This window comes from Chrysoperla carnea, chromosome 5, assembly GCF_905475395.1.
Source record: "Chrysoperla carnea chromosome 5, inChrCarn1.1, whole genome shotgun sequence".
In the NCBI taxonomy this organism is placed as follows: domain Eukaryota; kingdom Metazoa; phylum Arthropoda; class Insecta; order Neuroptera; family Chrysopidae; genus Chrysoperla; species Chrysoperla carnea.
Window position 1 is genome coordinate 38,481,120 of NC_058341.1, and position 25,881 is coordinate 38,507,000.

Here is a 25,881-nt window from a genome sequence, read left to right on the forward strand (position 1 = left end):
TAATGATTTCACGCCAATCAAAAATGTGTATAGAACCGTCTTAAATTATATTTGTGATAAACATAAAAATCATTAAATGGGATAAAAAAATGTATTAGATTTATTTTAATCAATTTTTGCCAGTTTGCAATATTATAATAAAATGTATACTACGTGATAAGATATGAATTTTGCAACTTGATAAACATATAAAGTGTTAAATTAGCGCACGTGATACTGAAGGCAATCAACATCAAATTTATATAATTTTTGTGGTTTAATAGGTTTTTAATTTAATACAACTATTTTATTTCATGTTTCTTATAAATTATTGAAAAGAATACATAACATCGATTGAATTTCGAGATTTTATTGAACCAACTTATAATACTTGCGGGAAACTTTTTAAGTAAAAATAGAAAAAGTACAATTTATAGATAATAATTGCTATTTTATGAATTTATTATTATATTATTTTCTTGTCATCCAAACCTCTCATTCTAGCTTGGCCTACTTTCATTTAAAATAGTTTTCCTTAGACAGTTTTTTAATGCGGAACCACTATTTATAACAAAACTTTTTTGGGTCAAATGCCTGTGTAAAAGTTTATTTACGTCAAACAATTCTTATATATCTTATTTTATAATTTCAATAAACAATGACTGGTAAAATTTATAATTTAATTCTATTAAATTGTTGTTATAGAAAAACTAAAATTTTTCTGATGAAATGTATATCGTATACATTCGAGTTAAGAAATTATGACCCGACTAGGTTCGTGACAAATGATATGTACAATTAACCTTTTCTTTTGAATGCCAACATTTCTCGTTTTTGAAGCCACCCTAATTTTTTGACAATGCCGAAATCTAATCGTTTGAAAAAACATTAGAAAAAGTTTAAGAAAAGTTTAATTTAAAAAATCCTGAATTCATGTTCCTAATTCTAATATGAACAAACTTTGCTCCTATTGAATACAATATTTTTAGACTATGTATATAAGAAATATATAAAGGTATAATTAGTTTAGTCTCCAATTTGAAACTCTTAAAAATATTGATGCTACGAACAAAATTTTGGATAGGTGTTTATAAAATGCATATCCGGTTGTCTGTCCGTTTATCTGTCTGTCCGTCTGTGTGTCTGACAACACGATAACTCAAAAACGAAAAGAGTTATCAAGCTGAAATTATTATAGCGTGTTTAGGACGTAAAAAATGATTTCGAGTTCGTAAATGAGCAATATATGGACTCCAGTACCCAGCTTAAAAAATGTTTAAAATGTTCCTTATAAAAAAATAAACAACTTTGTTTGAAACACTTTTTCGTAAACATGACTGTTTACCCGCGAGGACGCAAATTATGTGCAAATTTTATAGTATGTATTATATGGTAATTTCAGTTATGTGTGGCTATCTAAGAGTGGATCTCTTTCTTTACTTACGTGACGTAAAAAAACGATTGCGGCATTAACACTGTCTATACATGGAATTTCAACAATTAACTCAGTCAAAATTGCTACAACTCTGAAGTTTTTTTTCATATTTATCACTATTATTATTTTCAATAAAATCGAGTTTTTTATTGTTTTTTTCGACACTTACCGGAGATGTATGGTAAAACTAACTGATAATTCGAGGAAGGGGATAGTATATCGAGTGATATAAATTAGAGAAATTCTATCAAGCCCCTCTAACATACTATTCAGTAGAACTTTGGCTGGTCTAAAAAAATAAAAATTTTTCTTAAAAAACTAGTTTGAAAAAGTAAATTGAACTTTTGAATACTTTCACTTTTTTTTTCATATTGCTCCAACCATATTTCTATTTTATAGTCTATTTTCGAACTAAAATTGTAAGAAACAATATGAAAGATAATCAGACAAATTTACTTTTTTTAATCGACAGTGTATACAATAATACATGCCTGAAATAACAATTTATCATCGAAAAAATTCGAACATACTTATCGAATATTTCATGTTTTTTTATTATTGTTGAGATGGAAAATCGATTTGTGACCTAAATATGTTAAATTATTTTTTTTGTTATTAATTTTCTTAACAAAAGAGGTTCAAATTTATTCCACCATACATATTATTAATTTTCTATTATTGGGATGTATAATAAATAAATTGAATTTATTTCGAAGTAGGACAATTTATTTCTTATCATCATGTTTTATTAAAATTGTATTGAAATAATAAAATTCAATTTTACCATTCAATAATTATTAATTATTTATAAATAAAAATGGAACATAAATAAAGCTGCTTGCATTCACACTTTTTTGAACATGCAAGGCAACCTTTTCCGAAGCAATTCTGTTTACATCGATACTGTGAAAATATAACAAAAATTTTATGAAGAAATTGGCCAATCATCAATTTTAAGGACGATGTTCGATATTTTTTTGGAGCAGGCAATATTATATTTTCATGAGCATTATTTGAGTAAGTAAAAATTTTTTACTTTTCATATACTTTGTTTCGTTGTTTACTTACACTGGATATCACCTCTCGTAAACGATTTCTGCGATATCTCCAGAAATTACTCGGCCTACCTGATTTTTTTATTTTTTTGGCGAAAATGTCTTTTGAAAACTATTTATATCCAAATAGACGACTTTTTTGCCAATTTTTTGCAATTTTTTAATGAGTTTTCCTCTTTTACCCTTAAAAATAAAAAATCAGGTTAATTTATTAATTGGATGGATAGTTTTTGAAACAACTCTAAAATTTTACCCGTAGAAGTTTCTATTTCGGAGCTATTCAGGAGATATAGAAAATATACTTAACTCTTCTCACAAATTTTTCCAAACTGAATAATTGTTCATCCTGTATTAAAGACAAAAATTTCAACATAAAATTGTGCCAAAATGCATGACTAGGCTACGTAGTATATTCTTACCTATTTCTATGAATAAACACAGTACCTTATGCCTCAGTGTTGTGTGCTATGCTTGTAAATGTAAGTTAATATAAAATTGTAAAAAGTTCAATGTACTTTTTTAAGATGCAGTACATAATTAAATTTAAAATACACCTTTGTTATTTTAAACAAGTGAAAACAAACAATTGACTGAGTTAATTGTTGAAATACCATGCATAGTCAGTGTTGACTTCTTTATCACATTACTCATACAAACATGTGACACTTACATAACTTATAATCAAGTATAGTACATATTATAAAATTTCCGCCTAATTGGCGCTCTCACGGGTAAACAGTGATGTTTACGAAAAAATGTTTTCAAACAAAAGTTGTTTAATTTTTGATAAGGAACATTTTTTACATTTAAACTTTTGTTCTATCTCTAACGGTTTACAAGATAGGTCCTAAGGACCCAAGACCCAATTGACCTATGATACTCATTTACGTACTTGACCGCACTTTTTACGTCCTGAGTACGCTGTAAAAATTTCAGCTCGATATCATTTTTTGAGTTATCGTGTCCGCAGACGGACGGACAAGCGGAAATGGATTAATTAGGTGATTTTATGAACACCTATGACGAAATTTTTTTCCTAGCATCATTATTTTTAAGCGTTACAAACTTGGGACTAAACTTAATATACTATGTATATTTCATATATACATGGTATAAAAAGTGATGCATTACTTTGTCGTTTTCTTTACGCACTTTTGTTGACCATGACTCACTATAAAATTATAGCTAAATTTTCGTTCATAAACTTTGGTCTAAATGAAACATTTAGTGAATTAATTGAAATGAAGAATAATTATAGCGAGCGAAGTCAAGAGAAAAAGCTAGTGATAATAAATTACTTGCGTAAAATGGTTGAATCAAGATGAAATTACTTTTACTGTGAAATTTCGTAATTGTAATTTAAACGCTTTAAAATTTCTAGGTTATCAATAAAACACTTAAAAAACAATTGTGATGAGCATCACATAAGAAATATTTATTAAAATAAAATATTATGTTTCTATTATAACACTTACTCAAAAAAATGCATCTACCTAGTACTTTACTTATTCAATGTTTGTTTTAAAACTTTTAAGAAAATTTCGAACGACAGCTTCTTTTTTGATTCTTAATTGTAATAGTTAGAGTATGTATGTTTTTCATCATCACCTCATTTTTTACATATAAACCTTGTTTCTGTCTCTAACGGTTTACAAGTGGGGTCTTACGGACCCAAGACCCAATAAACCTATATTACTTCGTTCTTATCCAAGCGACGACAGTGTCAGATCAATTTACCGCCCCATTAGTCAGTAGTCAAAGAAAGTAAAGACGCTCTAACTCGCTCGGTTACTGAGCCGTTTCACTTCAGCATATTTTTTTTTTTAGATCAGTTATTTTTAATAGTGTCCCATGAAAATGTTTTTTAGAATACAATTGTAAAACACCTTTATTTTATTGAACAAGAGAGTACCCACTTTCCTTGACTGCTTACAGTTAACTCCTCGTTATATTCATCAGTTGTTAAAAACAATATGATCGTTATAACCATCTTGTCTTCTCGACTGATCATCGTCAAAACGACTGACAACTATCAAACCATAATCCCATAGTTTTTACCTTACTCTTTCAAATTGTAGAGCAGTTATACTAACTATAAGATTATCATCGTGTCATATCATCCATCCATCGTTATGCCATGTGATTTCCTATTTATCGTGTATACTAGCTAAAATGAACGAATAGTGCAATTCCTTAGCTTGGAATACAATTCCGTTTGGTAAAAATCTAAGAATTTGAATTCTGTTAATTGCAAAAAATGGCAATTATTAAGGAATCCAGCAACGAGCCTCCCGTTTTATGGGATATCTTATTAAAATGGTTTTACGATTTGATCCTTAAATGTGTATACGCCAGTAAAATCTGTCGATATCTCGAGTAATTTTCAAAATATTGGAAATTGAAAATTTTGTTTAAATTATTTAGCTTACGATATTTCGAAAACCAAGGCAGATATCGAAAAATTTTGTTCTTCTTACCTTAAGCACTACGTAAGTTGTCTTGTTTTATTTCCCAATAATTTAAAATATTTGTTTTAAGCTAAGCAACCGTACTATGTTTTACTAAACTATTATTTACTAAGCTAAAGTGAACTAACTTGTTGTGATGATCACGGTTGAAGGAACTATTCATACAAATTATGAATGTTTTCTACTTTAATTTTAAAATGACTAATTAAAAATAAAACGAAAGTAAAATTTTATACTTATTTTTATGAATTATGTTTAAACATTCAAATATATCAAATATATTCGGTGCAGAATTTTTGTCGGAAAAAATATTATTGTATATTGTAATAACTATTAATGTTATGAAGTGGTCATAGTGTCCGAAAAGTTCCTCGCTGCGTTTTTTTTCAGACCGATAGCTTAACTATGACCTTACCGTGCTCATTTGAGAAAGCAGCATTTCAAAAAAAGTCGTAGATAGAAGTTTGGTAGGCTCACCAAAAGGAAGCCACTCACAAAGTTTCATGTATGTATTTATCACCCTTTCTGTCCCACGGTCTACAAATAATAGCAAGACTTTATCATATTTTGCTAGTACACTGAAGTACAGCGCACAGATACAACGATTTGTGGACTAGAATTGTAAATCATGTTTATTTTCCAACAAATTTGCGAACAAAGCAAAACTCTTAAAAAATAACTGATTCTACTTAGTCTACATTCTGGTTCTTGTATATTACAGGTATTTCTAGCCTGGAAGCCAATCAGGACCTTCGTCTTACTGTAGCTTTTCTCTTCTTTTTTAATTTGAAGTCTTATGTCTTAAAAAATTTTCCAGTGTTTAGCTATATAGAAAGCACAATCTATTTTGTTTTACCTATCTGTGAAAATAAAGCAACATCCACTTTTGAAGAATGGATTAGAAAAATCTAGAATTTAGCTGAAAATATTTATTGATACCAAACATGACAATTTTAGTTCAATTAATTATACGCAAATGGTATAATAAATTTCCTCAATTTACATATTTGAATAAAATTAATCAAATTATTCTTATAAGATCATAAAAGTTAATATCCACTCTCTTTAATTAATATTATTAATTGTATATACTTTAATGTACTTAGTTAGGCGTGAAATTAGTTAGTCTTAAGATAATAAAAATTTTAAAATTTTATTATTCATTATATAATACATAAATCATCGAGAGAAAATTACTTTAAATTAATTAATCAAAATAAGAAACAATAAATCCTATTCTTAAGATGGGAGTTTAAAAAAAGATTTTAATTTTTTTAAATCACCTATTTCTATTCACGGGAAATTGTGAACAAAAAAATGTTTAAAATCGAACGAACACACATGCGTCAATCTGAAGGGGCTAGGGAAGTAGAGCCCAGTAGAACAATTGGGGCACAATGGAACAATAGTAATATTTGTACTTTATTCCAAGAAAATTTAAGTTAACCTAACTTAATTATTTTATGTAATTTGTTTTGAAATTTTCTTGGAATAAGGTACACAAGTATTACAATTGTTCCATTGTGCTCCGTATTCCACTGTACTCCACCTCCCGCTATATGTTAATAATTTGCAATTACAATAACTTCCCTATACTGAGAAGTTACTAACCAAAACCAATCCTAAAAATTAGCAAATGAAATTAAAATTATAAATTGATATTTCACAGTTTTAAAAGAACTGTTATGGACAAAACACAATAAATCAGTTATAAATTATTCACCTTATATTAAAGTATGATTGACGAAATTGAAATTTTATTATTTTATTTATATCAATTATTGACCGTTAAATTGGTTTACTTTTTCTATAATTTAAAAAAATAAGAAAAACTACATTTACTGGAAGAAGTTGTTGTGCGTATTTAGATCAGTGGTCCGTAACATTTATATTTAATTTTGTTTTTATTATTTACTAGCTGATGACGACATCGTACACAATTTGTAGGCCCTTTGGTTTAATCAAGCTAAAGGTATTCTCTCTATTTACCCTACTTTCTACCCCTTTCTAGCATCCCGTCCAGGGATCCAAGTCCTTTAATTTTTGCTTTTGGGAAAATCATTTTGCCAAGCGACAACTAGTAACTTAGAATAAAACTACGATAACAGTATTTAAATAGAATTTCAGTAGGCGTTCAATAAATATAAGTATATAATATACTGTTCAATACTGTTCAATTGTATGTATGAACTGACTAAAAACACGTGAAAACAAACAATTGAGGGAGTTAATTGTTGAATGGCCCTATGTAGAAAGTATTGAACGTCAGTGCTTGCATTATTTTTTATAAATTAGAAAAGTTTAAAAAAAACTAACACAATTATACAAATAGTACACCCGCACGAAAGGCACGAAAGGTACACATTTGTTTTGGTTTTCACAAGACCACTATTTGAAGTTGCCTGCAAACAGTGATGTTTACGAAAACATGTTTCAATCTAGAGTGTTTTATTTTTTTTATTAAAAACTTTTTTAACTTTCGAACTATTATTTTATCCCTAACGGTTTTCAAAATGAGTCCTACGGACCCACTTGACATATGTTGTTCATTTACGAACTCAAACTCACTTTTTACGTCCTAAGCACGCTATAAAAAATCACATCGAAACGCTTCCAATTTATACACACAACCAACGAAAATCGATAGATATAAGACTAACAGTTGACCAAATTATTGAAAAGATGAACAAAAAGTTTTCACTTTTTTCATCTCTTCATGCTTTTGGTCAGTTTAGGTCTTATGATCATGGGTTTCCTTTAAGTCAACTGATACAAGAAGCAACAGTGACAAAATCGTTCAGCTTTGAATTTTGTTTTGTTTTGTTTTTTTTTTAATTAAAAACGAAATTTTCGAAATGATCACTCGGTGACTCCTTTAATTTTCCACCAATAATACTAATTTTTACATATATTCCAGTAATTTCCTTATCACCATCTTTCACTATCTCCTGTGATTAAAAGAAGAGTTAAGTTCAATGAATTAATCTGCTTTCAAGTAATGAACGCACATAAATAAAATAGGCTTCTTTTTTATCAAATATAAATTTGTTAGAAGAAATATTGCTATATACAATTACTTTTATCAAGTATTTAATTCAAGTGGAAAATTATTTTATTTATTGCAATAAAAGAATTTTAAAAACGCATGTAAATTAATTTGTTTTATTGTTATAAAATAAAAACAGTATTTTCTATTAAATATATCCAATTATTTATTGTTATTACAAATTTTCTTTTTTTTCTTTCAGGGGCAGTGAATTGACTGACGTGAGCTTGTTACGACGAATGCACAGTGTTGAAGTTCTTTCATTGAGGTAAGTCTTTTTGTCTGTTATTGTAAATAAATTTTCTTTGAGTTAAATTTTGATAACGCTATGATTTTCGTCAAAGATCTTGCTTTTGAAAAAAAAGAAATATTTATGGCAGCAAGTTGTGAAAAATTGTACAAACAAACGTTGCAAATCGATTGAAATTCGTTTCAAAGCATATACATTCCAAAAATAGTTTCTTAAACTGACATTTTCCGTTTGATTTTCACATTCAAATTTCAAACGGAAGAAATTTTATGGTTCTGCGTTTTGATGGTAAACCCTTAATTATCAAATTGAGCCTCATCTCCAATCATTTAGCACCCCAAAATATGGATAATTTATTTATTCTTAAGGTAGTACTATCGGTAATAGATTTGCATTCAGAATTTGATGAAACTTGGCATAGTTATCATAATTAACCAGTTAAATTTTTAGGGACCATCAGAGAATTGAAAAAAAGATATTTTAAAGATATTTTAACATTAATCCTTATGGGAAATCACAGATTTTATTTTATTTCACAAAACTGGACGTTCTGATTTTCAGTTCTCTGTAGGCCCCTAAAATTTTAACTGGTTAATTATGATTTAATAATGGACAACTATGCCAAGTTTCATTAAATTCTGAATGCGAAGTCTATTACCGATAGTACCTACTACCTTAAAGAAATTAACTTTCTATTTATGATGAATATGTATATGTAAAAAAAGATCTTCCATACGTTTCTTGGCAGTTATTTACATTTTTTTATATTTATTTATACCGTTAGTTTAACGCAATAATATATTTAATGCGTGGACAAATATTACGAGCCCAACCTAAAAATTAAGCCTTATACAATGTTTAACATACCCGTATACCTATTAGTTAACAGATTGATAGAATTATTATACCATGTATAAGAAATATACCAAGGTATACTAAGTTTAGTCCCAAGTTTGTAACGCTTAAAATATTGATACTAGGAACATAATTTTGGTATAAGTGTTTTATAAAATCACCTAATTAGTTCATTTCCAGTTCTCTTTCTGTCGTCTGTCCGTCTTTCATCACGATTACTCAAAAACGAAAAGAGATATCAAAGCTGGTAAAAAGTGAGGCCGAGTTCGTATATGAGAGCAATATAGGTCAATTGGGTCTTGGTTCCGTAGGATCCATGTTGTAAACCGTTAGAGATAGAACAAAATTTTAAATGTAAAAAATGTTTTTTATAAAAAATTAAGCAACTTTTGTTTTAAACATTTTTTCGTAAACATCACTGTTTACCCGAGAGAGCGCAAATTGTATAGTAGGTATCATATGGGTATATCAGTTATATATATGTGACATGTATGTATGTGTATACGACAGAGTAATCAACACTGTCTATACATGTTATTTCAACAATTAACTCAGTCACTTGTTTGTTTTCATTAACATTATTTAAAAAAATGTATTTTATAAATAATAATAAATATTGTCTTTTGTCATGGAAGAGGCAACTTTCCTTCCTGGTACAACGCCTGTCATCAAAAGATTCTTCAAAAAAATAATAAAATAATGATATGCAATAATGACCTTCATATATTTTCACGTGGGCAATTGAATATACACTACGTTGAATTTAATTAGCATACAATAATAACATTTATGATTATTATTTAATAAAAACATTTGCACCTGATGTAAACAATACGTCATAAATTTTTATCATCAATCATATCTTTATAGTTGAAGTGGTGCTGCACGAAAGATTAAAAGTATCAATATTTCTTCACTTTTCTTTGTTATTGATCATTTTTATACATGAAAAATTGAACTAGAATGTTTTAGAGTTAGAAGTTTTCGTTTTGTTTTTTTGACATCTACTTACATAGACAAAAAGCATTTCGTAACGCAATACATTTTTTCTTTAACCGAGAAACTTCATTAGCCATTTATTACCCCGAATTAAGAAAAGGCGTGTTATAAGATTGACCGCTATGTGCGTGTGTCTGTCTGTCTGTGGCATCGTAGAGCCTAAACGGATGAACCGATTTTGATTTTTTGGTTTTGTTTGAAAGGTAATTTAATGTAGAGTGTTCTTAGTTACATTTCAAGTGCGAATTTAGGATTCCGTATCCGAAAAAATAATTGGTGATAATCTTCCAAATCGGCTAAGTTTGGAAAATGTTTTTAAGGAAAAAGGCAATTTAATGGAGAGTGTTCTTAGATATGTTTCAAATACGAGTTTAGGGTTCCGTAGCCGAAAAATTTGTGTGGGTTTTTTTAAAATTTTGTGAATTTCATTTGTAATATATGACGTAAGAAGAGTTTTTATGGACGTTCTTATGTATAAAACAAAGAGAATTTGTACTTTGTATTGATACATTTGGTCTATAGTTATCGCGCAGTACATTTCTTCTTTGTCTTATACATAAGAACGTCCATAAAAATATTCTTACTTCATATATCATAAATTGCTAATGAGATGATTTCCAAGTGGTTATTTTTCTAGGCTGTTTTTTTCTATCCACGCGATATCTTCCTTATTCCCTTATCAAATCCCATCCTATACTTATCAATTTCAAACTTATCGTGCTGCCTATAAATTAAAAGAAAGTAAATTACTATAAATTATTTCTCTAGCTCGTTTTAAGTCACAGGTAAAAATATATTTGGAGAAAGAAGAAATTTTATTAAGGCCTAAAATATATTTAAGAACCGAAAAATTGGAGGAACGCCTAATAAAATCCGTGATATTGTGAATTTTGCTGAAAAGTGACCCATTTGCAAGAAAATTTTCAATCAAGATTGTTTTTCAGTTTAAAATGATTCGTCTAAAAGTCGTTGTTAATAACCCATGTCATGGTCACGGTGGTCATGAATGAATAAATAAATCAGTGAAATTTGTAAGAAACTTATTTTAGGCTCATATGTTTCAAAATTTGCGATGATGAAAATTTGAGATTGATTGTTAACAGGATAAACATTTCCAAAGAAAATTTTTTTTTTAAAAAATTGATTCCCTCCGGCTTTAAAGACTGTAAAACATTTTAGCACCTCACCGCCAAGTGTAACAATTAACATTGTGGTGGAAAAATTTATTTTTTCGCAATGCTACGTTATTTTTTATTGTTGTTAATTAAATGCAAAATGATAAAAAATAAACGTAAATCATAAGTTTTTTAAAAGAAAGCAAAAAAAATTGTCGTAAAAAAATCTGACCGGATTACTTTTCCCATTCGTTTTGAAAGATTTTTTTTATGTAAGAAAGGAAAGGCTGTTTAATATTGCACATTTGTGCATAAATTTCTGATAGTCGGATATGGTTATTAATTTTTTTTGTTGAAAAGTGCATAACTTTCTTTTTTATTTGAATTTAATAATATTTTTTATATGTAGATATGAATTGAAATAATTACAAATTAAAAGTGAATTTAATTTTTTATCAAGAATAAAATTTATTTAATGTATTTATTAAATATTTTTGTTTTTTAGACAATTTGTTTTCTGAATTAATCTTCCAGTAAGTTTTTCCTCATATAAATATATTTCCGAGACGACCAAAACTCATCAACATATAATTAATATAAATCTGAATTAGATTTTGACTCAGTAAACTCGAAATTTCGATTCAGTTACCCAAAAAATAAAGATGCCTAAAGTTATCTCGGATAGAATAATATGTTTATTTTATATTTATTTTATTCTTAACAAAATTTTTGATTCTTAAACACAAAGGAAATGTATAATTACTTTTAATACAATAAAATTTAATACTATACTTTTTATTATTAAATAACATTTCAAGTCAGAGTTAATTATATTAGATGCTAATAAACTTGTCGCCTGTGTTAATACGAAATAATACAAGTTTTCTTGACCTTAGAAATTAAAAAAATATTTATTATTCTTTTTCTTCTTTCTTGTTTTTTGAATTGATTAACATCTGTAAAATTGTCACCTTATATGGATATACTTGTTTATGTTTCCTATTTCTAAATACAAATAAATGTGTTTAAAATACTTCAAATACATAAATAAATATATACGTAAAGACATAGAAAATAAAACATCACCATTTATCAATTACAGTCCAGGCATGGGCGAGTTATTTTAAGTCAAAGTCACCATTGTAATAACTTTATTGTGTGTTATAAGCTTTTTTGTGTGTCTCTTTATTCAAGTCCGCATTGCTCATAGAGGAGGAAGTGAGGCGGGTATACGTTATACTTATCTCAGTTTCTCTAATAGTAATGAGATAGGTAGAAAAAACATGTTGTCTCTCTGTCTTACTCGCATTTAAGGTTGTCACTGTCTTATTCGAATTTTAAGTTAGGAGTCCGAGGGACTTCTCTGAGTCACATTTGCCCATGCCTGAATTATACAGTGTTTTACTTTGAGTGTAAAGAGAACGATTTAAATATTTTTTTGTCGCATCATATATATAAATGGCACTAGTCATGTGTCGAATATTCGCATTCGCAAAAAAACATGCGAATATTTTTTACAAAAAATCATTGTTTTGTATCATAAATTGCAAAATAACCCCAAACTTAACTAATAACGCAGATAATAAGTTGCTAAAAAATGTCGATAGTGGAAAAATTGGGAAACAGCAACGATTTTAATGAAAATTTTTTGAACGTGTTTATAGGACCCCAAAGAACATTCAGCCAACTTAATCTTGTCATAGAGGAGAATTGGGTCCAGGCGAAGGGTATATGTAGCTCAAAATTTATTTGAAATGCTTATTTTGGCTTAAAATTGTTATCATTGCCTTGATATCAACAATCCCATGTCAGATTACATGGATTCTGTCTCTCATTCCGAAAATCAGACCATTTTTGGCCAAGAATTTCATTTTTATGGCACAAAAAAATATTAAATACTGAAATACTAAATTTTACATTTGCACAATTATATAAAGGTATTAGAAGTTTCTAGAGACTATGTTCAGAAAAAAATATTAAATTTATTTTACTTGCAGAATGACAGAATGAGTGGCATAATCAATGTATTCCATAAGGAAAGAATTTGGGAAAATCCTTTCTTATCGGATGCCTACGTCATACAAAGAACACGCGCTAAAAGTTTTAGTTCTCTACGATCAGCGGTTTAAGCTGTAAGTTGATCTGTCGTTCAAGTCATTCAGGACAAAGCATTTTATATGTATAGATTATCGAATAAACAATCTCACCTTTATGATCTAATAACTGATCTTGTTTTAAATAAAAAGCCTTTCCTTGAATAAACAAACCAAATCGAATTATACTTATATAAAATTTAACTTGATTTAATTATTAATCATTGAATAAGATCTAAATTGAATACATATAGTATTTCAATTTATTTTCTTGAAAGATGAATAATAATATTTTTTTAATAATACAATATTTTACTTTAAATAATTCAAGGTTAATATACTAAGAGCCTGGCTTGGTTGAATTCATATACACGGAGCCACATACAAAGTGTGCAAAAAGTGCGAAACTTTCTGAATTTAAAAAAATTAAGAATCAAAAAAATGACAAAAGTTGTAAGATTATGCTCGCACCATCTAAAAGGGGCCTTGGTCAAGTCTATTCTTAACCTTCATGGTCAAGTCCATTTTTTTAAATGAAAGTATTTCTGAATTCAATTTTTTTTGTATTTCAGTGAAAAGCTATAAAAACGATTCAGCAACTCAATCCTAATACTTTTATTCGGAATTCATTTGACCTTGAAGTGACCTTTATGAAATCCTACAATTTTTTTCTTATTCATAATTTTATAAAATTATCTTTTTCTTTCTATTCGATTTCCACGGAATCTAATCAAAATTCGAAAAATTTTCACAAAAACACTTTTGAAATTTTGCTCTATCTCTTGCTATTATCAAAGAATTGAATCTATCTCACATTTTCATATGAGTAGACTGATTTTTGCTATCGATTTCTGCCGTATGTATTAGGTTTATGAAAAAATATTTCTAACAAAATTGTTTACTATTTTATAAAGATTAAATATCTTATTGAATATTTCCTCCATATCTTAATTTTTTAACAAAACCCGAATCTTGTAAGCCCATGTCAAATTTACGGCTTCTGTAGGATACCCTCCGTCAGTCATTTTTCCTAAAAACACTATATTGGAGAAATTTCCAGATTAATTGTGTGAAATGAGAGCATCTTGTATTATGCAAAGAGGCCAGGGTACGAAGAAAATTAATTAGATCTGGCACTTAAAAATTATTAATTTAATAGCTTTTAATTTTAATATTTCATTGTTATTGTTTAAATTTAATATTTTAATAATATTAACAAAATTTAATTATCATGAATACTAAGAAATAATAATATTTATATATTGTTTACACAATTTTTATATCATAAAAAAATATTAAATTATTAATATTGAAAATTAATTTCATATAGATTTTGATAAGAAATAAGAGACATAATATCTTCAATACCGATATTTCGAAATCTACCGATAAATCCAGTGCTGGATACCGATGTTTTTCGTCATTATTAACATTACTCAAAATCGAAATTTTTAAAAGAAAAATAGATGAGTAAAAAGAAGGTTTTAAAATATTTGCAGAGGCCATTGCTCAAATAAATTGCAACAGTTCTTTCGGTAAAATTATCTGAATCTTCAAGGAGGCAAATTTTTATTTTTTGTATTTGTGAAAAAGTATCCATAAGAACGTGGTGCTTAAAGTCCAGGTTAAAATGACGTAACATTAGCCTTAGGAGAAAAGTCTACCCTAAAAGTCTCCACACAATGTAGTGATGAAAAACTCTTAGTACCTTGTCTGTGGAGAGTTTTGTACAGAAACACACTTTTTCTGAAGGTTCAGCAAAACTGGCCCTAAGTTGCTTTATTGCCTTTTGTCTCATTCTAAAAAATTCAATCTACATATTGCGATATTTTTGTTGACACGCTTTTATTGTCTTTACTAAAAAAAACTAACTAAAAATAAATAATAAAATCTTAGTAATAATATGATCTTGAAATATTACTAGTATGTTGTAGTGGTTACGCTGCCCGCTACTTATGCGTAAGGTTGTCAAATAATTTATAGTTAAAAAAAACTCGCTTTGTTGCACTAAAAAGTGGATAATAATTTTAGTTATACTGTAAAATTCAAAGCGTATGAAGTGGTCGATTTCTGTCAAATCAGCTAATTTAAAGCATGCATGTAGAGAGCACCCCACGCTTTGAATTTTACGTACGCTTTAACATTTAAAATTATTATCCACTTTTTAGTGCAATAAAGGCATGTTTTTTAATTTCCTTTAAACTATAATGCTATTAACAAAGTTCATGACTTTCACAATGAATTTTATAAAATATACACTCGAAATTTAAAAACCGTGTACTAAACAGTTTATCTACCTTTGCTATTTACCTCGTTCTCTCTATCTATTTCTATGAATAATAATAGTAAAACAAAGTTCAATGCATATTATCAAAACGTTTGCGTGACATAACCTACTCAGACTGTTTATTGTTGTTCAAACTAATCACACATGTAAATGCATGGTATTAAATATCGATTTCCTGAAATAGACGTATCTCATTATTATTATATTGTAGAAACTAAAATTCTTAAAAACACGAATATAATTATAGAATACGGTTTTGTTCATTTGTAATATGATCCTAATTAAATGTTTTTTAATCATATTTATTCAGTTTTTCAATTTTAAAAGTATAGATATTCGAAATAGTAATAAATAGGCTGAAAAAAATTTTATAATAAAAAAAAAGAATTAAAAAAAATTAAAATAACACAATTTTATTGCAATAACAGTTTTTTTTGGGAAAATTTTGGAAAATGTAAAATTCCGAATGCTAATATACTAAATAAGGGTTTGAAATTCTTCTAAACAAACGCCCGACAAATGAAAGATAGCAATTTTCTAGGTGTCGAATGAAGAGTTTTGAGAAATGGCATTTAAAAATGCCAAAATTAGGTACTTTTTAGATGCTTATTAGGTTTCAAAGTCAGAAATTAGGTACTCTGTACACCGCAACTTAATTCTCGAAAGTTGAAATAATAATGAATGTTAAGGAAACAGAAGGTGCTTATTAATTGCTAAACGGCCAGGACAGTGAAACTAATATACGAAAGCCTCGAATTTCGCAAAACAACAGATCTGAAAATCAGGTCTCTCTAAAACTAGGACGAATGCTTAGTCAGGTATAAACTAAGCCTTGCAATTAAGTGCTAATTAGGTGCTTACAAGAAAGATAAGATGAATACGATCATAAATCTGTATTTTTTTAATTACGAGTTGGTTGGCTATATCTCTTTTTTTGCAATAGTGTCCCATTATTAATCGCAAGGGCTAAATACTTCAGAACCGAATTAACTGGTTTATAGCCGACAAACTCAACCCAAACAACTCATAATTAAAACAATACAGAAAAGACCGAAAACCGTTCGGCTGTTTTTCATAAAGCAATTAATTAGCACTTTATTTTGATTGTTTATGTGATAGTTTACGAGCATTTTAAGACTATATTGTATTTTTTTTTTTTCTCAAATGAGGTATCCTAATTAGCACTTAATAACCACGCATACTTAATACCTAATTAAACATTCATCCTAATTTTTAGAGACCTGATTTTTAGATCCGTTGTCTTTCATAATTCGAGGCTTTCGTTTATTATGTTTTGTTTTCGTTTATTAACTAGGCAATTTCATGATCCTGACCGTTTAGCACTTAATAACCACTTAATTGTGTTTCCTAAATTAACACTTATTATTTCATTATTATTTTAATTGCGTTGCTAGCATCACATAATACTAGCAACGCAATTAAATATTAAGTTGCGGTGTAAGTAAGTTATAGAGCACCTAATTTCTGACTTTGTTACCTAATTAATCCCTGAAAAGTATCTATCTAATTTTAACATTTTTTAATGCGATTTCCGTACTTTGCATCGTAGGCATAAGAGCTCGAATATGGGACATTCGGTTTTTGCAAAATGTCGAATTACGCCACTTTTCCATTTGTTACTTGTTTATCATAAGAATAAAGAGAAAAACGAATTATTAATCAGTTTAAAGTCCAAAAAACCTTAAGCAGTTATCACAAGAAGGAATGAACTATTGACTATAGCGTTGAGTTACACTTGTAATATAAATATAATTTACCTAGTAATTTACGAAAATCAAAATTAAATTTAACTGTCGATTGACATGCAAACATTTCAATTAACACATTAAAGTTTTTTAAAGAAGTTATTTTTGCTATAATTTAATGTTTATAGTATTTTTCACCTTTTAACTGAACCGCGTCCACATCCGTATGTAAATTTTTGTTAACCCTGTAGAGGACACTTTTCTAATATAATAAATATACACTTTTTCGAACTAAAAATAGCTTGCATGAAAATTTTACAGTACTGTCTGTTTTCTATTCAATTATTTATTATATACAATTTTCAATAAGCATGTCATAATAAATTTTGATTTGAGGATATATATTTTATTCGCATAATGCTAATTCTATCATGGAGAAAATTTTTTACTCACGATGGTTTGTTGGTATTTAAGTTTAAAATAATTTGATAAAAGTTTGAGTATTCATGTACTAAAAAATTAAAAATTTCCGTCGAATAGCTGCTGCAAGTTATAAAGAATAATCTGGCAAAAATTACAATCGACTAAAATTATACATAATGAGGTTTTTAAAACACGGATTTTTACTGTGTAATCATTTAAGTATTAAAGTTATGTATCCAAGCCTTTTTTTCACTCTGTTTTTGAGAGTATATTAAGTACTCATTATTCCCTTCAAATTCCTAAACAGCAAGGAATTCAATACGATGGAATTTCATGAAGAAAATGTTCATTAAACAATGAATATCTTCTTGAGGAAATAAGTTAACGATGTGATACAAGAATCACTGAAGAGGGTAAATGCCAAGTTGGGAAAAAGAAGGCAGGCATACAAGGAAACATAGATTAGAACGATCTATAAGGAGTTAAAAAAATAAACTTAAAATGATTAAATGGTTAACGTTGAAATTCGTTTGTTGCGATTAAAATGATTATACTACACAAATACATATGTTTGTATACTTTTTGACATTTCTTGAGTCATCAAATGATTTATTTGCTGATACATAATATTTTATTATTATGTAACGAGTTACAGCTGTCATCTTTGAGGTTTTTTGTTATTGTTATTGATTTTTTGTTGCAACTGTTACATATAGTAAATAATAAATTTTTATGTCAATAGTATTGTAGCCATCCAAACTTTATATGAACCAAGGTACATGTAAGAAGCTGCTTTTGAATAACGTGAATAATAACCCTTTAATTTTAATTATATTATTTTAATTTTGTTTGAAAACTTAAGGTTATAAAAAGTAAAACAGCGTGCCATTACGGCCGCTGAACAAAAATTATCATTAATATGGCAGTTTTAATTCACTCAAATTCAATTAAAATTGTCATTGTTGATCATTTTTATTCCGATAGCTTTTAATATTAAGAGTAAAAATAAAGATATAAAATAATTCAAAAAATCGTCGTTTCGTAAGAAAATTAGTAAATCTTACTAAAAATCAGTAAATCAGTAAAATTGAATAAAAGAAGTAAATTATACAAAATTAAAAAATCCTCCGACAAATTTTTTGGGTGCGGAACCCTAAACTCGCACTTGAAACATTTAAGAACACTCTCCATTAAATTATATTTTTCCTTAAAGCCTTTACCAAACTCAGCCGATTTTGAAGATCATCTTGCAAATTAGGTTCATCCTACGATGCCACAGACAGACAGACACACACACACACAAAGCGATCAAATTTATAACACCCTCTTTTTTAGTTCGGGGGTTAAAAAATCAGTACATGTACCGACAATATTATGTCATATTATTTTGTTTAGAAAATAATATGAAGTTTTCACCATTTTAGTTTAAAAATGTCAACCTAAATTTGAATAAACCTTTTGAAAAATATACGTCAATACATTTTACATCGTCTATTTTTGGAAAATAAATATGAAAGATGAACAAACAAGAATATATACCTATACCGTTTTTCTTTTTCATAACGTCTTCTATGTATTATCCATCTACCACTTATATACGTAGATATAATGCTGTATAATATTCTGATGAATTTTATCACGCACTTTCGAGATATTTTCGAGTAAATATACTTATAAAGTAATGATTGTGTCAAATAATATGACATTTTGATGTGTTTTCTTTCACGTTGATCGTGTGTAAGTGTGTATAAAGGCTTGTAAACTGAAGCGAAATATGTTTTTTTCTTAATCTCAAATATAGAATTGATATTATAATTCATCTGATGTTTTTCTAACTTAAAAAGCTTTTTAGGAAATAAATTGAGATATTTACTTTTTAATTTTTAAAAGAGATAAATTCTTTTCAAAGCAGCTTTCTTGCTTTACAAACATGATTTCTAACTCTCGTTTTTGATTTCTGAGTCTTTTTAGAAAAACATTTTATTTTTTGATATTCCAATAATGATTTTTAATATTCCAATGAGTTCTTTCGACAAAGCTTATAACGGTTGATGAAATCTCTTGAAAATAATAAAATCGACTTTAATGTATGAACTAAGCGAATAGTTTTCTTTATTTTCAGTTGATTTCATCAGACGTTATATTTGGTTCTGATACTGGGAATCGAACTCCAGCTTCTTGGATGAAAACTGAGTTTTGATTCCCGAAATATTTATTTTGAATTAATGCATGATTCAGAATGAATAAAAAATCTGGTGTCTATCTCCATACAAAAAAAGAACATTTTTACAAAATAATAAAACATTAAGTTTCGCGGCCGAACTAAGAAAATATTAATTGCTTCTCAACTTTAAAATTTGTTAATAAGGGGCCGTCCATAAAATACGTTCGTACTCAAGAGGGAGGGAGGGGCTCTGCTGAGTGTGACAAGGGGGGACAGGGGGTTAAATGTCTATACACATTTTTCGAACTCGCATGGTTGCTTCGAAGATATAGAATTTGTTACAATACCAATAATAGACATATCGGAGCATTTACAGAATCCTTGGACTTTTTAGGGGGAGGGGGGACTTAGTTTTTGTGACGTAATATTTATAGGGGGTCACAGAAAGTGTGACAACCGGGGGGAGGGAGTCTCAAAATCCTAATTTTTGCGTGACGTATTTTATGAACGGCCCCTACATAGAAAAGTGAAGACGATCGAAATTTTACAAAACAGGAAAAATATTAATTACCCGGCATATCAAAAATTATAATTTTCGAGATACCGCGTCGGATGACATGGATTTTTTATAAAATGTCGAAGTCCTTCACTTTTCTATTTAATTACCTTAAAATGGTTATTACTTCATTTTAACCCTTTAAAAAGGGTTTTAAAAAAGATCTGAGACTGTAGACCATAAACAAATAATAAACTATAGATTATTGTTTTCTTTTCAAATAAAATATATTAATCGCCCATCGTTATTCATCGTAAACAATAATCCAAATAATTAAAATATTCGGATAGTAACACTTTCAAACTATCATTAAATTTTACTAAATTACTAATTAATATCTAAGTATTTATAATATGATTGCATGCAATTTATCTTTTTCTAAATATAACTTAGATATACCCATTTTATTACATTTGCATTTAAATTGAAAATAACTAATAATAGATGTTCTTATCTTATATAGCATTTTATTCGCAATAAACGAATTCGGACGTTGTTTATATTTTTTTTTATCCATAACGTGTTTAGCTCAGCTGTGGGGAAGTGAAAATAATTACAATAATGGAAATGTTGGCTGTGTCTAATAGACCCATAATTTTTTGATGTAATTTAAAACACTATTTAACTAGAAAATTCTATTTAGTAAATAAAACTTGAAAATACCGATCTTCCTAAAATAAATCATATAATTTCTTAATGATAATTTTCTAAGAAATCGAATGGGTAAAACATTTAGAAATTATATAATTATTTTAAATAGATACTTGCAAATTTCAATATTTTGTTGAAAAAAATATATTTGAAAGCTGATTAAAATTCCGTTTAGAAATACTTAAAAAAGTTACTAATTAATTATTTGTTGATATTTCCACAATTTTTTATCTTTAAGAAAGTTATAAAAGATAGGGAAAGTTTCTTGGCCTTCGATTTGGGGAAAAATCATTTTCTTTCTTTATTTTATGATTCAAATAACAGGTCATTTGACGGTTAGATGATTGTTTCTCGAAATACCTCCAGAATGGCTCCTAATAATAGCTTTACGTACAGGATTTTAGGCGATCAAGAACTACTAACCCAATCATTAAATGAATCCTATTTTTTTTATTTTTGGTCTCAAAACTCTTTTTTTTTTTTTAAGGTAAATTGTAAAACAATGCCTATGCGATTGCATGAATAGTTTAAAAGCGATATTCCGGATAAATTTCAAACAAAAAAGAAACGCGAAAAGTATAAAATTACTGATTTGATACCCGCCCTCTTCGCTGGATTTAGAAATAAAGACCGGTAAAGACCAGCGCGTTATATTGTTCACCTCCATAGCTCTCACTTATCCCCCTTCAATACCATTCGAAATAGGGGTAGGGATTGCTTTTCACAGGTAAAATATGTGTACAGTTTTAATTTTTTTAACTTTGAAATTGTCATAATTTATTGATGATATTATGAGAAAAGATGGACTTGAATTGTATTTTTACATTTTATCGTTTATCATTTTTAAAGAAATCTTTAATTTATAGTTCAAAATTATGCTCATAGATGGTAAGTGATATGTCAGACTAAATTTTTTTTTAAATTTATCTTTATAAATTATAGCTTATTTTCTACTCTGATAAATGAGCTGTATTACCGTAGAGTTCCAATCAAATCCATTCAGTAGTTTTTTTGTGTAAGCGTCACAAACAAACAACCTTACTTTCACATTTATAATATACCTATATAGGGGTAGGAATAAACTTTTCGAAAAATGATCATGAAATACTTCTGTATCCGCGCTTTAAGGGAGTATTCCAAGTTTGAACTTTAACTTTTGCATATTCAGCTTTTTAAATTATTTAATTTTCGTGTATTCACCATTCACTAAACGACAAAAATTGTATTTAAATATTGAAAGTTCAAACATGTTAAAAAGTTCATTTGAAAACGTGTTATGGATAAAATATTCAAGCAAATAAAAAAATTCGCTCATTACAAATAACTTATTTTATATTATGTACCACCATTTAATTATTATTAGAAGTAAGTAATTAATGATGCTGCTCTCTGCTTGTGAGCATATTTTACTTACATTAGCAAATAATACAATCAGCTATCATAGTAAGTAGAGGTACTAAACATAAAATTAACAGTTGACATACTTTTGTAAGTAATTACAATTTAGTTTTGAATAATAATAATTATTACAACTACTATTATATATATACATATACATACATACATACATGCATACAAATATTATCAACTTTTAATTAGTTATTATGACTTGTATCTTGTAGAGCTCCGTATTAAATATAACGAGATGTCTTTGATAGTATTTTTTCTGATAACTTAGGGTACCGTTTTGGATTGAATTCCTTACTACTTTTTATTTTTACAAAGAAGCCTTTCAAAACTTTAAATCATTGTTTTTAACATTTACGGAGGAGCGAAAATATGATTTAGACTATCAGAGCTAACACAAAGGCGGTCTTTCAACTCTTTAATACTTTATTTTTCAATTATGTTGAGAGAATTGTTTAATATCGAAAAAAATAGCTGGAAGGACAGTGAGTTTTACATGCTTTGAACCTTGTAATCGCGAAATTTGTAGCTAATTATCTCGCTATCTAAACGACAAAAATTCTACAACTTCGGGATCTCACAGCAGACATTATTCTGAGTCTGTGGCCCGTTAAGCTAGACTGATTTAATTTGAAGAATGCATTCGACAGTGCTGATACTTAGACTTCAAACCAATTGTGCTGTCCAATGTTATAAACTAATTAACCTTCCTTAAATCTTTTTTTGATACATTTTCAGTTTTTAGCAAAGCCCTTTATGCTTTCAATATTCATTTCCTGCCTCTTCATTTAGAAAATATTGCTACAAATACAAAGAAGTTATAAGTATTCAAAAATTGGTGCCCATCTCCATCTGGCAGAACAAAATTTTATGTTGTAATTTCTATGGTGATATCGTGCAACGATATCCATTACTAATCCATATCTTCCTCTTTGTTTAATTAGGAATTTTATACGTGCATATGTTGCATACTACTAAAGACTTTCAAAACCTAGAATCATTTTTTTGCCCGTCCAGGAGAATTCTTCACCTGCAGAAGTGGTAAAAAATTTAGTTAACATCTCTATTGAATGCACATTTAAATTTGGTTTATTTAACTGTTCGTGAAAGTTTCGTTTTTTGTCTAAGCGAGGGATAATTTCCAATTTAAAAACAAAATCGAGACGAATTTGTAAACCTTCAAAATAAAATGTAATTCAATCGTTAGAGACAGTGTTTATATTAATAACGATTTGTTTATTAACGATTCTAATGATGATCAAGTACCTTACAGAAAGAATTGATTGTCGATATACAGGTTGCTGGATACGCAGAGATCGCTCAATAAACTAACTTACCGCAGTGCGCAAGCGAACGATCAGCTCGGCCTAGCACGCGCAATCTGGAACCACAAACGATTTTGTTAAAAGTTCCATTTACCACTTATGTTCACTATACATACCATAGATTTGTTTCAGACTTGATCCACTTTTCTTTACATACGACTGACTATTAAGTATTTCATGTCATTATTAACAAAAATATAAAATAATAGTAATAATAAATTGATTTTTTTGTTTATTTATAAAAACACGGTCGTTTCCCATATTGATTTTCTTATTATTTGTTAGTTAAAAATGTAACTTACCTATACCACTAAAATAGCTGTAAATTTATTGACACAATAGACAATTGACGAAGACCATGGAAAATAAAATTCTATTATCAAAATGATAAAAATTGTATGCTGATTAAGCCCGCAGACAAAAAGTAATAGTGCTTTTTGGGAGTAACAATTTGTAGAGAAAAAATGAATTTGTTTCTCCTCATATCTATTTTCTAATTCTATTTATTTCTCCGTCTACTAAAGCTTTTACTTTACTGTAATATGAAACAAATCATCAAAAAATCTCTTTATTTACTTAACTCTGGAGGATTTATTTAGATTTAGGAAGTCGAAAGTCTTCTGAACAAATCTAGAAAGGTGATAAACCATACTCAAAACGACAATTCCAAGTAAACAAAATTTATTATTTAATTTGATTAGAATGGGAATTTATGAATGAATGTCATATAAAAGTTTTATTTCTTTTAAATAGTCTAGATCTACAGGCTTCCATGGTCGAAAAACTAAGATAATGAAAAATGTAATTCTTATTTTTCCAATAGTTTTGCCAAATAATTGCAAACGTTAAACCTCTAAAACGTTAAAATTTCATCTCTTTATTTACCAATTTATACGACTCTCGAAAAAAAATTTTAATTATATGAAAAGTGAAAAAATTTAATGTTAAATTATTTGAAAAATATTTTAATTTGAAGGCGCTTTGGGTGACACCAAATATGTACGTATTTTAAAATTTTGTATATATAAACTATGCTTTAAATTAAAGAAGTCTAAAAAAAAAATTATACACATGTTAAATTTGCCCATGGGTATAAATATTTACAAAAAATTATGTAAATAAAAAACAAACAAAAAATTAAATAAATATCCAAATTTAGTAACATCTTATAAAATTTAAACAGTTACAACAAAATCTGGTTATCGTATAACCAATTTTGGTCAACTTCCATTTGTAAAAATGTTTTATATTAAATCATTCTGAAAAATGTCTTTATTAATAAAATAATAATAATAAAAAAAAATTATTTATTTATTTATAGTTAACCTTTATAAATAACGGCATGTTGGCCACACGATGGCGTAAGTTTCTTTCACGCGCATATGCTCCTATAGAAGGCTACCTGGATTATTTGGGTTTGGGATAAATCATCTATATATAGGACTCAATTTTAGCCGAAAATACATTTTAAAGAAATTTTTTGTATTTATTTATTTATAAGAATTATTTCTATTAACTCATTTACTAAATCGCTGAAATTTAATATCCATCTAATACTACTTATTTAAATGTCCGAAACAAAAACGAAACGATGAAAGGTCTATAAATACAAAATAACTTTTCCAAAAACCAAAACTATAATTGTAAATAAACTATTTCATTTTAAGATAATCAATATGCAAAGAGAATTAATTATTTAACTCAAGGTTTGTGCAAAAATGTTGTCAAATGTAAATTTAGCTGTCCTAACTATGCCATTCATAAATTTTTGAAAAACGTGCTATCAATTTTGGTACTTTATTAAATAACAAAAATGTCATCCCCATCCTTATATATTATAAATGTGAAAGTAAGGATGTTTGTTTGTTTGTTACGCTTTCACGCAAAAACTATCGGATGGATTTGAATGATACTGTTCAACAATATCGCTCCTTCATCAGAACATAGACATTTTACTGCTCTATCTATGATCATCATTTTGAACCATAAATTAAAGATTTCTGCGTAAAAATTTAGATTAGTAAATGTAAACAATTCATGGTCATCTTTTACGCGATAAAAAAAATC

General features: G+C 27.9%; 1 protein-coding gene across 4 annotated transcripts in view; it reads left to right on the top strand.

Annotated features, from left to right (window-relative positions):
- Positions 1-25,881, top strand: part of LOC123299780 (cilia- and flagella-associated protein 410) — a 73,277-nt gene that overhangs the window by 25,194 nt on the left and 22,202 nt on the right. For all 4 annotated transcript variants that reach the window (XM_044882125.1, XM_044882128.1, XM_044882126.1 and 1 more), the window contains exon 2: positions 8,186-8,251. In XM_044882125.1, the coding sequence (XP_044738060.1) occupies positions 8,186-8,251 (66 nt within the window). The remainder of the gene's footprint in view (positions 1-8,185; positions 8,252-25,881) is intronic.